General features: G+C 47.3%; 1 protein-coding gene across 3 annotated transcripts in view; it reads left to right on the top strand.

Moving 5' to 3' along the window:
• NPHP4 (nephrocystin 4) overlaps nt 1–13,043 on the top strand; it is a 129,170-nt gene that overhangs the window by 54,617 nt on the left and 61,510 nt on the right. For all 3 annotated transcript variants that reach the window (XM_036925417.2, XM_057499651.1, XM_057499652.1), the window contains exons 11-12: nt 5,819–6,001; nt 11,594–11,729. In XM_036925417.2, coding sequence (XP_036781312.2) covers nt 5,819–6,001; nt 11,594–11,729 — 319 coding nt within the window. The remainder of the gene's footprint in view (nt 1–5,818; nt 6,002–11,593; nt 11,730–13,043) is intronic.

Here is a 13,043-nt window from a genome sequence, read left to right as displayed (position 1 = left end):
CCCAGCCACAGTGGGAACCAGCCCTGTCGCTCCGGCCCATCTTCCCTGGGCTCTGCTTGTGAAGGTCAGCAGACACCTGGGCCCCCTGAGCCCCCTTCACGCCCAGGGGTGGGCTGTCCCTGAGCCTTTGCTGCTCTGACAACAGATCGGGGCAGCACACCTGGTGGTCCAGGTGCCCCCTCCCTCCCTTATGCAGCTGCCTGTGCTCCGTGTCCATTTATTCACCCAGTTTTCCATGTGGGATAGTTAGTGGTTTCCAGGATTTAGCGGTTATCGGTGGTTCTGAGAGGACCATCCTGTGCACAGGTGCCGTCGGGTGTGGCTTTTGTGTCTCCAGAGTCCCTGGAAGTGGGCTCGCTAGGCAGAGGGGCAGATGCATGTTGTTTCCTCAGGCATTGCCAGAGTTCTCCAGCAGGTGGGGTTGTGGTTCATTTCCCCAGGCAGGGTACCAGGACCATGTCCCCAGTGCTCGCTGACAGCATCGTCAAACCTCTGAATTCTGATTATCTGGTAAGTGGGCAGCGGTTCCCCAGGGCTGTCTGGGCATCGCTCTGATCATGTGATGCTGAGCATGTGTTCATGTGTTTGTGAGCTGTCTGTCCATTTCCTTTGCCTTTTCTTCTCCAGCGTTCTTGCATTTTTTCATCAGCTGTTAAGAGCTGTGCATGAAGCATATTTGCTCTGCATCTGACACATACTGCAGGTCCTTTCTCCCTGGCTGTTTCTCCTGGTTCTGGAGGCCGGAAGTCCAGGTCAAGGTGTCAGCAGATTTGGTTTCTGGAGATGAGCCTGCTTCCTGGCTTGTAGATGCCACCTTCTCACTGTGCTCACATGACTTTTCCTTGGACTGTGTGCAGAGGGAGGGAGCTCTCTCTTCGCCTTGGTTTAAGGGCATGAATCCATGTTGGGGGTCCCACCCTCGTGACCTCATCTAAACCTAATCACCCCCTAGAGGCCCCACTTCCAAGTGCCATCACCCTGGGGGTTAGGGCTTCAATGTAGGGGTGTTGGGGGGACACAGACATTCAGTTCACAGCATCATGTAAACCTTAAAACACATTTTAATGTGTCAAATTCATCAGTCTTTTCTTGTGTCTGGATTTTGAATCGTAGTCACAAAGCCTTTCCTTACTCCTGTCGCGGAATTCGTCTGTGTTTCCTCCTGGTGCTCTTTAATCTCATTTTCTATGTTTAGAGCTTGTTTGTGGTGTGAGGAATGGATCTTTTCATCTTTTCCCAGTGACCTCCACTTGTCCCAATACCATTTCTTAAGAAATAGTCCCCTTGAGAGGCAGTGGGGTAGGACGCCTCTTCATCGTACTCGCAGTGTCTGTCCATAGCTGTGCCTAGACTTGGTCTCTCGGTGGGCTGCCCTGTTTGCGCACCGGGACCATGGCATCCCGGGGGGCTCTGCAGGATGCTGGGTCCTGTGTGGCCTGTTGCTCTTCCTTTTCTTGCTTTTACAGCTCTTCTTGCATGTTTGTACTTCCAGGTGGCCTCACCCATAAAGAGAGCTAATGGGCGTTTTTATTAGGGTTGCATTACATTTATAAGTTCATTTAGAGAGAACTGACACCTTGAGGATATCGCGATGTCCTAACCAAGAACAAGGCGAGTCTTTCCATTTGTTGTGGTCTGTCTTTGTGTCTTTCAGGAGTGATTCTTCTATAGTTTTAAAATGTAGATTTTAAACAGTTGAACAGTTCTTATAAAGTTTATTCATAGGTATTCAATGTTTGTGCTTCTGTTATAAATAGGATTTTCTCTTCTATTATGTCTTCTCACTTACCATTCTGGGGTTTTTTTGTGGATAGTCATAAACAAAATTTACTAGCACTTTAAATGGCTCCCATCATATACTACTGCACACTGGTTTTGAATTAAACCTTATTTTGAGGTAATTACAGACGCACTTGCAGTTGTAGAAATAAGCAGCGATGTGCTGTGCCTGCTGCCCTGAAGGTCACCTTGTCCTTTGTTGAGCAGAAGCTGATTCCTGGCCCAGCTGGTCGACCTTTGCTCATGTCCGGTGCCTTGTGTGTCTTCTCCACAGCCTCTGCCTGTCGCGGTGGGCGCAGCTGCTCTCCTCTGTCCCCCCTGCCATGGATCCTCGCCTAGCACTGCACCTTTTCTGCTGCCCTCTTCTTGCCCTGTGCTCCGCAGTGCTCAGTGCCCAGCGTCAGGCTTGCTCCTGCCCAGACCCCCATGGAAGGGCAGGGCCTCCCACACATCCTTCCCCTGGGCAGTCACTGCTCTGGGGCATGGAGCAGCTCCCTATTGATCTGTGGCCAGGCTGTGACCCACAGAGCAGAGGGGCAGTGCCCACAGGACAGGCCGCCAGGCCGCCAAGCCCCACCCTGCAATCAAGGGCTCCATAGCACTCGGCTGGAGGTGGGTGCGGGAAGCAGACAGGCAGGGGGCAGCTCTCCCGAGGAGGCAGATGCACAGGCCCTGCGCTGCCCACATGCTGGCCACTGCTGCAGACTCAGTCTCCAGAGGGCAGGAGGCCGCATGCCTGTCCCCTCACCTGTCACAGCTCCAAACTCACGACAGTTTCACTTCCCCTTCTTTCAATCCTTGTCAGGTTGACACCTTCCTTTGCAAAGAGGCTGAAGTGTTAGGCCCCCTTTAGCCAGTATGAAGAGTTACACTAGGTGGTAGGACTTGCCTAAAACCATGTCCCCTTGTTTTTTGTGGCCCATGTATATGTTTAAAAATAATTACTTTACTCTGGAGAATGAAACGAAAATATTGCCTGTCAACTGATCACTGTGCTTTAAATGACACTGCACGGACCGTGTCAAATGTGGGCAGATCAAATGACTTTAATTATATGTTGTTAGGTTTCCTTGTCTTCCATGAATGTATGAAGGAAATTAGCCTATAGCTGCCATCAGGTTCACTGTGGGACTAATTTGGGAAAGATTTTGGCATATAACATCCATTTCTGGAAGGAAGGACTTTGGGCTGCTATCTGGTCCGTGAGCCTCCCCTTTGCCCGGTGGTGTCGCCTGGGGCCCCAGGAGCCTCCTGCCCCTCAACAGGAAGGAGAGGCGAGCGCCTGGCCCTGGGTGCCTGTGTCCTGGTTGAGTCTTCACCTTGGATGGATTTCAAGCTATCAGGCCTTGCAAAATCCACCTCCGTGGCCAGGAACGCCGTGGTCTTCAGGGAGAAGGCTGGGTCATGCGTGGTCTGAAGACCACCCACACCTCACCCGTTGTCAAGCTCCAAGTTCCCAGAGCCACTGGCTGCTTTTGTGTCCCAGGCTGTCATGCAGGGGGTACGCCTGCCTCCCCCAGGCTGGTCTGTGTGCTTGGCTGGGGCCTCGGCCCACCCACCCTGTGCTGTTGCAGGCCCTCCGTGGTCGGCACTCACAGGCCAGTGGTGGGCAGCGTGCCTGTGCCCCGCCTTGGGCCCGAGCTGCCTCAGGCCCCTGCCCTCCTGCGTCTGTGGTGGCGTCCCCTAACCCGCTCTGTTCCGGCGGCTGCCTCTCTCCCCTGGGACTTGTGTGCTCTGGGAACACCTTCCTTGGTCACACTGACCAGCTCAGTAGCTGCCCTTGCTCTGCTCACATGCCTGGGTGCTCCTGTCCTTCTCCTTGGAGCTGGGCATGCGGAGTGTGAGGTCAGGGAGGTTCCCGCCTGCAGGTGTCATCCTGGCCTGGTCGGGAGACGGTGCAGGCTAATAAATGGCAATTGAATTGCCTCCAAGCCCTATTGTCCCACTGAAGTCTTTGCAAAAGAGTGATGGGTAACTCACTAGCTGTCTCTGCTTGTTAGAGTTGTTCAGAACGCAGTGAGGGCGTGGGTCTGTGGAAGTTACCCAGAGGAGAGCTGTGCGGACTGAGGACTAGAGAACCTAAGGAGGTGTGCAATGGGCAAATTAGGTGTCGGTGTCACCTAACGTGAAACATTAAGCCAGACAGAGTTATGCACGTAACATGGAAACTTGGAGGTGTACTTTATTTTTGATCCTGTGACAAACTGGATTTGGTAGGAGGTGACTGTACAAGTAGTCTAGATATGGTCCAATCCTTATGGTTCTTTTCTTTTAGTGGCTGATACATTTATCGTAATTTCATTTTTAAAAAGCAAGGGGTTCATACTCAGCTTTTGATTGAGACACGGTAGCTGCTCGGTGCCTGTCTAGGCTGCCCTCCAGCTGACTGGATGGGAAGCAGGTCCCATCTCTGTGTCTGACCAGCACTGAAAGGGGGGTGAGCCCCAGGCCTGGTCTCCTACTTTGCTGATGCTTTGTACTCCTGGGACGTGGGTCTTGTCTCATTGAGTTGACAGGCTTGAATCCCTGCTCGCCCCCGTAACTGGGCAGAGTGTGGTCCAGCACGCCATTTGAAACCTGGCTCCAGCCCAGGATTAGAACGAGCCCTGCTGAAGTGGGCGGCGCGAGGTCCGGTCACGGTGGGGCCTAGGGAAGAGAGAAGAGTTCAAAACCAGGCACTGATTCTGGATGTTTGTCCCCAAGTGGATGTAAAGGATGCAGCGGCATGGATGCCACCTGGCCAGGAACAGTCTGGAAAGGCGGCTAGATGGCACGAGCGTGCTTCCCTGTCTGTGCTGGGGCCTGCCCTCACGTGCCCTCGGCTGCAGTGTAAGCCAGCTGACTCTTGAGCCGTCGGCACTGGATTCCAGCCAGAGTCCCTGTGTGTGCGTGTGGCAGTCTGCTCCGGGCTCGAGTGTGGGGAGGTCCTGGCTGTTGTGGTGGCACAGTGGCTCGCCGTGTCCAGCCAGATGATCGGTCTGCTGGGAGCCCGAGTCCCGCTGCTGGAGCCCCGCCTTCCTCGGCGGCTCCCTCCCTCTGTGGTGGTCAGCCAGTCCCTCTGGGCCTCTCGTTTCCCTGGGGCCGTGCTCCTCACCGTCAGGGACAGGGCACCACTTCTGTGAGACCCCGCAGGCTGTCCACCCCTCTGTGACCATGGCCCGCGCAGTGAGGGCTGCTGCCAGGGGGCACAGAGGGCCCCTGGCTCCCTCAGCTGCCCAGAGCCAGCGAGGAGCCGCCTCGTTCCTTTGCTGTCCTCATCCCAGAAGGATGCAGATGGCGCTGTGTTACCCAGGAGGTGAAATGCTGGCTCCCCTCCCATTTCACTGCCTACTTTCCTGTTGCTTCTCCTCCCACGTCTATAGGTGGAGGTGGGTGTGGCTGCTGCCCCTGAGTCTGGGCTGTTTTAGTCTGACTTCAGCTGGTGTAGCTTCCCAGGCTCCCAGTCAGACCTGGTGTTGCCTGGTGCCCGGTGGGCCCCTGGCTGGGAATTGGCCTTACCGGAGGTGCTGATGGGCTTTGTGCCAAGGAGCCTGCAGAATGCCAGTCAGGTCCAGTCATCTCTGAAGTCAACTGGAGAAAATGTGTGCTAATAGCCCCGAGTTGAATATCTGTGTGTATTCACGATTATTTTACAAAGTTTCTTACCACAAAGTACCATTTCTGGTGTTTTCCTAATCAACTGGGTAGACATTGGCCAGTTGCAGTATGCTTACAAGCCTGTGAAAGTCCCTTATGGGAACAGGAGGGGTCACAAAGGTGGCATTGGTGCTTAGGAGGGGAGCCAGTGCTGCCTTGAGCCAGAAAAGGAGCAGAGGGTCCTGGTTCAGCTGGTGGGTCTCAGAGCAGGAGGCTGCTTCCCCTCCCCGAGCCTCGGGTGCTGGGGCCTCTTCCTGCCCCGGTTCCTCATTCTGTAAAATGGAGCGGGTGGTCCTCTGCCTCCACGTTGCCTCCTGGCCAGGTTTTCCCGGGAAAGCACTGTCGGCCCCGCCGGCGGGCTCTGTGGCAGCTCACACGCTCCTGTGCTTTGTTTCTGTTCTAGGCGGCTTTGGTCACCTCTCCGTCCAGCGTGGCATGTATGCACACGGTCCGCTGGGCTGTTTGGAACCCCTCGCTGGAAGCCAGCTCTGGGAGGGTGACCTTACCTCTGCAGGGTGGGACCCGGCCCAACCCCTCCCGCTGTCTGGTCTACAAGGTGCCCCCGGCTGGCATGAGCTCTGAAGAGGTAAGTCAGTACAACTTCGTAAGGATTTCCTATGTGTTCTGGCAAGTTCATATGTCCTCAAAACTGGAAGTTGACAGATATGTTGGTGGGTGTTTCATGAACAGGATTTTTCTGCGTGGTGAGCATGAAATGCGAGCGCTCACAGTGCTGCAGCTGCCCGTGGGCTCACGGAGGCCCACCCTATCTTGGGTCTCCTGACGTCCCCACTCACATCTCAGCCTCTCGAGATGACCTGCAGGGCCCCATGCAGTGACAGGTCTTTTTAAAGGACTCCTGAAATGTTTGCTGCACGGGGTGATGGGCCGTGTGCCGCGGGGGCGCCAGTGCTGTGGGGGGGCCAGGTGGCCGTGTCCCGACTCGTCTTTGTGGCTCATCACTTACCCACTGAACCTCCATTCACTGGCTGTGTGCAGGGGCGGTGGGACCACAGCAGTATCATTATAAATCCATTTTTAAATGAAGTTTTCTCAGCACCCAGTACAGAAAGCAAATAAAAGTGGGGCAGGGCCAATTGATGTGTGTGTGAGGTCACCCCTGGCTTCTGCTGGCCCACCAGCGGCCTCGCAGAGTGGGCAGCAGTGACCCAGGGAACCACGGACACTGTGAATCTGCGGCTCTGGCTGGCGTTGAAGTGCATCGAGGCAGGTTTCTGTCTGGGTCTGTGGTTCGATTTTTCTGCTTACATTCCTGAGATAAGCTCTAGCCTATTTCAGCCGTATGAATAGGAAGCTTTTAGACTCAACGGACTCATTTTTCTTGGGTACAGGGACCATTCCTGTCATTTCAGTGCAGCATCTGTGTGCTGACTCTAGCGACAAACATCATTTTCAGTGTTGTTATTTATGCTTTGGGTAATGCTTTGGGGACCAGGGGAAGGGAGCAGCCGACTGTGCGGCATTCCATTATAAGGAACGTCTGTTATGGACTGTGTTTTGCTACATTCCCACATGGTCTGTTTGAGCCCTTAGTAGGAAATTGCCATTAGAAATCCTGAAGCCATTGCCATTTTTTCTCTCCATATGTATGTACACGAATAAACATTTATTCTATTTAATTTTAGCCTTCATGTGCTACTGCATTTCCTTTACTTTTTGAGCGTGTGAACTGTATCGGGGCAGAAGTGCTTTGAAGGTCTGACCATCTTAAGGATACAAATAAATCAAATACTGCCATTTTTCACGACGACTCTCACTTCTAATTGGGTTTCTCAGCTTCAGCACTGCTGGCATTTGGGTCAGATGATTCTTTGCAGCGGAGGCTGTCCTGGGCACGGGAGGATGTTCAGCACCAGCCCCGGCCCCCTCAGGGGCTGGCGGTGTGCCCCAGTGTGACCGACAGCCTGAAATGTCTGCAGCCATTGCCAGGGGTCTCCTGGGGGCAGCATTGCCCCTCACTGAGCACTGCTACTCTACACAGATATAAGTAACTAAAAAAAATAATGAGCGAAAACTGGTCACACACTTGATTCACTCTCCTGTGTTTTTCACGCGCTCCTCTGCTCCTTTCCACATTTCTCATCTTACATGATAGTGCCAGCTTCTGTTGAGTCACATGGCGTGGAGACCTAGGTATGCCTGTTCTCTGCTCCAACACCACTTAATTCTTTATCGTTTCATTCAATGAATTTTTATTGAGGCTTATGTATATTCTTGGAAAAATATCCCCCATCGCGTGGAACTTATGTCAACTATAATTAAAAAATACTTTAAAAAGACATTCTTAGATGAGCTAAAACTAAGGGAAATCATTGGTAGTCAACATGTGCTAAAAGAATTGCTAATGGAATTTCTTCAGACTGGGAAGCAGTGATGCCAGATGGAAACTTGGTACATCAGGAGTGAAGAAAGGGCAACATAAATGACAAAGATCATACAGTATTCTCCTTCTCTTTTCTTTAAAATATGTTTAATAGTTGAAGTAAAAATTTCAACAGTGCCTGAGAGGATGTTTAAGGTATATAGATATAGTAGATAAGACAACCATAATATATATATAGAGAGAGGGTAAAAAGACATACACATGATGATAAGGTTTTTGCATTACACTTGAAATAATAAAGTACCAGTTCTGAATGAATAAATATTGACATTGTAGACCCGAGAGCAATCACTAAAAATAAGATACAAGAGGATAATAAAAACCCAGTACATAGATAAAATGGAATAGTTCAAAAGAAGGCAGGAAAGGGGAAATAGGAAGGGAATAGGAACAGAAGGAATAAATAAAAAAAGTGATAGTCTTGAATACCAATAGTTACACAAAAATGTGACTAGTCTAAGCATACCAGTTTAAAGAAAGAAATTGTCAGGTTGCATACAAAAATCGAAGTCCAACTATGTTCTGTCTGCTTTCAAATACAATAATGGAGGTAGATTAAAAATTAAATAATGGAAAAACATTCCATGCAAACACTAATCAAAAGAAGACTGGGGTGGCTTTATTAATACCATACAAAGTGGACTTGGAGCAAAGGAAATTTTCAGAATCAAGAGGGTTATGACATATGATAAAATAGTCAATTCATCAAAAAGACAGAACAATCCTGAAAGTATGTACATTTAACATAGAACTTCAAGATACATTAAGCAAAAACTAATAGAAATGAAATGAGAAATAGAAAAATTTTGTTATAGTTGGAGACTTCAGTACTCCTCTCTCAGTAAGCTATGAACACATAGAAAATCACTAAGGATGTAGAACTGAACAGTATCAGCAGCCATCTGGATCTAAATGACTTTTAAGATGACTCAACAACAGTAGAACGCACATTCGTTTCAAGTGCAAATGGAACATTCACCAGAATGGACTCATAAAACACACTTTAATAATCTTAAAAATAATTAAAATTATACAAGGTATATTCTGTGATCGTAATGCAATTAAATTAGAAATCATAACAATATAAAAAATTACACTTTGTAATAAAGCAATACATTTCTAATATATTTCTAAATAATCCGTAAGTCAAAGAGGAAGCCTCAAGAAAAAATAGAAGATATTTTGAACTGAACAAAAATGAAAGTATATCAGAATTTGTAGGATGCAGCTAAAGCATGCTTACATGGAAATTTATAGCATTGAGTGCTTATGTTAGAACAGAAAAAAGGTCTCAAGTCAATAAGTCTTCTACCTTTAGAAACTAGAAAAAAGAAGTGGAAAATAAACCTAAAGCAAGCAGAAGAAAGTCAATAATAATGAGTAGAAACCAATGAAATTGAAAACAGAACAGAGAAGAAAAGGAAAACCAATGAAACCAAAAATTGATTCTTTAAAAAGGTCAGTAAAATTGGTCAGTATCCAGCAAGACTGAAAAAGAAATGACAGGATACAAATTACTAATATTAAGAATGAGAGAAGAGTGATCACTGCAGGCCCCACAGGTATTGAAAGGGTGTGAAGGGAATACTATGAACAACAACTCTGTGCCCATAAATTAGACAATTTAGGTGAAATGGATTAATTCATTTTAAACTATCTTAAACTGTTCAAAACTCACCTAAGATGAAGTAGATAACCCAAATAGTCCTGTAACCATTATAAAAGTTGAATTCATAGTTTAAAAACTTTTGAGAAAGAAATATCCAGGCCTATTCACTATAACTCTATGAACAGCTAAAGAAGAAATAATACCAATTTTTCTACAATCTCTTCCAAATAATAGAAGGATGGGAACAATTCCTAATTAATGTAATCAGGCCTATATTACCCTGATATCAAAACCAGAAAAAGACAATACAAGAAAAGAGAACTATGGACACCCATTCCTATGAACATAGATGTAAAAATAGTCAACAAAATATTAGCAAATTGAATCCAACATATGGGGAAAAAAAATACCACAACTAAGTAGGGAATCCCAGGAATGCAAGGGTATTTTCTTTCTGAAAAATCAATAAATATAATTCATAATAGTAACAGCCTAAAGATGGAAAACAGTATGACTATAGCAATTGATGCAGAAAAATCATTTGACAAAATTCAATATCCATTTATGGTAAAAACTCTGAGCAAGCTAGGAGTAGAACTTCCTCAGTCTGATCAAGGACATCTACAAAAACCCTTTAGTTAACATCATACATAATGGTGAAAGACTGAGACATTCCCCTTAAGATCAGGAACAAGTGAAGGATGTCTACTCATAGATTCAAAATCTTATTCAACACTATACTGGAAGTTCTAGCCAGTGCAATAAGGCAAGAAAATAAAATAAAAGACACACAGATTGGAAAGGAAGAAACAACTGTGCTAATTTCCAGACTTCATGATTGTCTGTGCGCAAGGGATCTACAAAAAAAAAATTTAAAAAACCCAAAAAGCAAAAAACAAAAAACTCCTAGAAAGAGTAAGTGAGTTTATTAAGGTCGAGGATACAATAGGAGGTCAAGATAGAAAAATCAATCATGTTCCTATATAGTAGTGATGAAGAATTGGAAAACAAAATTTAAAAAACAGTAAATTCACAAAGCCTTTCTCTCAAATCTAACAAAATATGTACAGGATCTGTATGATGAAAACTATAACGTTTCTTTTGCGTCATGCCATTCTCATTGTGGTTACTCCTGGTGAAATCAAAGAACACCTAAATAAATTTAGAGACATAATAACTTTACAGATCAGAAGATTGAACATAATAAAGATATAAATTCTCCCTCTACAGATCTCTAGACAATGCAATTTCAGTCAATGTTTTGGATACAGACAAGCTGATTCTAAAATTTATATCTAGAAAGGCAAAGGAGTTAGAAGTGTCAAAACAATTTTGCAAACAAAGTTAGAGGAATCATTGTTCACAACTTTAAGGCTTAAAATAAAGTCACACAATCAATATAAGGTGCTGTTTATGAAGGAATTGCCACAAAAAATAATGAAAGAGAAGAGAGAGTCCAGAAATAGATCAGTTTGGCAGTTTCCTATAAAATTAAATATACACATACCATATGACCCAGCCGTCGTCATCTTAGAGAAATGGAAAGTTGTATTCCTACAGAAGCATGTACACCAGTGTTTTAGCGGTAGAGGAATGAACTATTGACATGTACTACAGCTGGATGAATATCATCAGCTTTGTGTTAAGTGGAAGGAGCCGGTCTCACAAGTTAAGTTATGGACCATATGATTCCATTTATATGACATTCTCAGAAGACCACAGTGCTTAGGATCAGTGATCACGGATCAGGTGAGGCAGGAGGGGCTGCATAGGGGCAGCACCTGGGAGTTTGGGGGGATGGAGCTGTCTGTACCCTGACTGTGGCGGTGGTTACATGTGTTACAACTCAAAGAACTTACACAGCAAAATGTAAAAGGTCAGTTTAACATGGGTTCATTAAAAAAATTCATATGCAGAGAAATGTGATTTCCACTTGTGTAAGGGTCATGCCAAGATAATGCAGTCTTCTGAGATTTTTATGCCACAGTTGATTGTTTTCTTTTCAGAAAATTACGTGATTATAGTCTAAGAACGTGTGGTTTCAGAAATCTTTGATTTTAGTTAGACTTTTAGGGTGGGGCAAATTGTTCCTGGTTGAATTGTTATCATCTGGGGATACCGATGAAGGCAGTGTGGCCGTCATTGCTCTGTTGTGTCAATCACAGGTGAAGCAGGTGGAGTCGGGGACAGTCCAGTTCCAGTACTCGCTGAGCTCTGAAGGACACCTGGACACACCCACAGGGGATGTCAGCAGCCCCAAGGCACGGCGGCCCTCTGGGAAGCCACCCACGTCCCCTTCAAGTAAGTGTTTGCAGAGAGCTGACTCTTCAGGCACACAGCATAACTTCCATCTGTGCCCAAGGAAAACTGCTTAGTCCAGTACAATAACATTTTTCAGCTAATGGCCACAGATTGCTTTAATTTGATTCGGTTGGGTTTTTGCTAATACAGAGGTGTAGAACTGGGCAGTGATAGGGTCTGGCCCAGGACTTTGTCAGCCACGGATGAGCTCAGTTACTTGCAGCTCTGTGACCAAGGGCCTGTAGAAGGTTCTGCTGGAGACACCTGAAGGGGCATGTCACGTGGGTGTCCTGCGAACCTGGGGCTCAAGAACCAGAGGTTGACTGAAAGCCATGGACTGCCAGCTCTGTTTGTGCCATTCATGTGTCATGTGTGTTGTTTTGAGAAAGTGCTTTCTGCTCCCTTGCAGCTCTGAGAGGCTTTACGGGAGGGAGTGAGGGCTGAGCACCGATACGTCCTTTCTGTGGGTGGCTGTGGAGTGACCCCAGCTGCTGGCTCTGTGTTTGGCTGGCCCAACACTTCCTGCTGTGGCCGGTTCCTGGTGCTCAGGGCCTCTTAGTTCATGCCCGAGGGCCACAGGCTGGCATCCAGACTGAGCAGAGCGGAGTGCCGCAGAGGCTCAGCTGTGCAAGCCGCGAGCTCTTGGATCCAGGCTTCTAGACATCTCGCCAGCTGAAAGAATGTTCTAGATCACAAGTGTTTAGTCTTCTGGGAAGTCAGGAAGCTAGGGAATGATGAGCACATGTGTAAGCCCACAGAGGGGGTTATACTCACCTGTCCTCTGATGTCTGTCCTCTGTCCAGAGAGGCCTGCTGGTGCCTGGTGCCGACTTGTAGTGAGTCTGTCATGTGGGAGTGATTTTTTTTAAGGGTTGAGATTCTAGTTTATGGAAACTGGTCTCATTGAATTTAGTTTTAAAGTTTGTGGAAGTGGTACACTTATTTCTTTGGCCTAGAACTTGATGTGCTGGCCTCCATCTTCATGGTCTTCCAGGATTTTCTGAGATACCTAAAAATATTCAGGTACCAGAACCTCACAGTTGACTGCTTCGGGACAAACCGTGCCATTAAGTCTCCTCCTTCTTTCCTTCTTGCGCGTTCGGTGGCTTTATTGCTCCACTCTTCCAGCCTGCGAGTATCGTGCTTTCCAGGTGGTTCTCAGGGCCACTGTTCACACTGCTTATTAGTGACCACACCTGTGAGTGGCGCTGAAGGGCAGAGCACTGGCTGTGCTTGAGAACTTGCCAGAAGATCACCAGAATCCCCCCCACGGGTAGGTGGTAGGCAGGCACTTCCTGTCAGGACCAATTTAGAA

Source organism: Manis pentadactyla, chromosome 4 (assembly GCF_030020395.1).
Source record: "Manis pentadactyla isolate mManPen7 chromosome 4, mManPen7.hap1, whole genome shotgun sequence".
NCBI classification, from domain to species: Eukaryota; Metazoa; Chordata; class Mammalia; order Pholidota; family Manidae; genus Manis; species Manis pentadactyla.
Note: the sequence above shows the minus strand (reverse complement) of the source record. Positions and strands in the feature narration are given on the sequence as shown.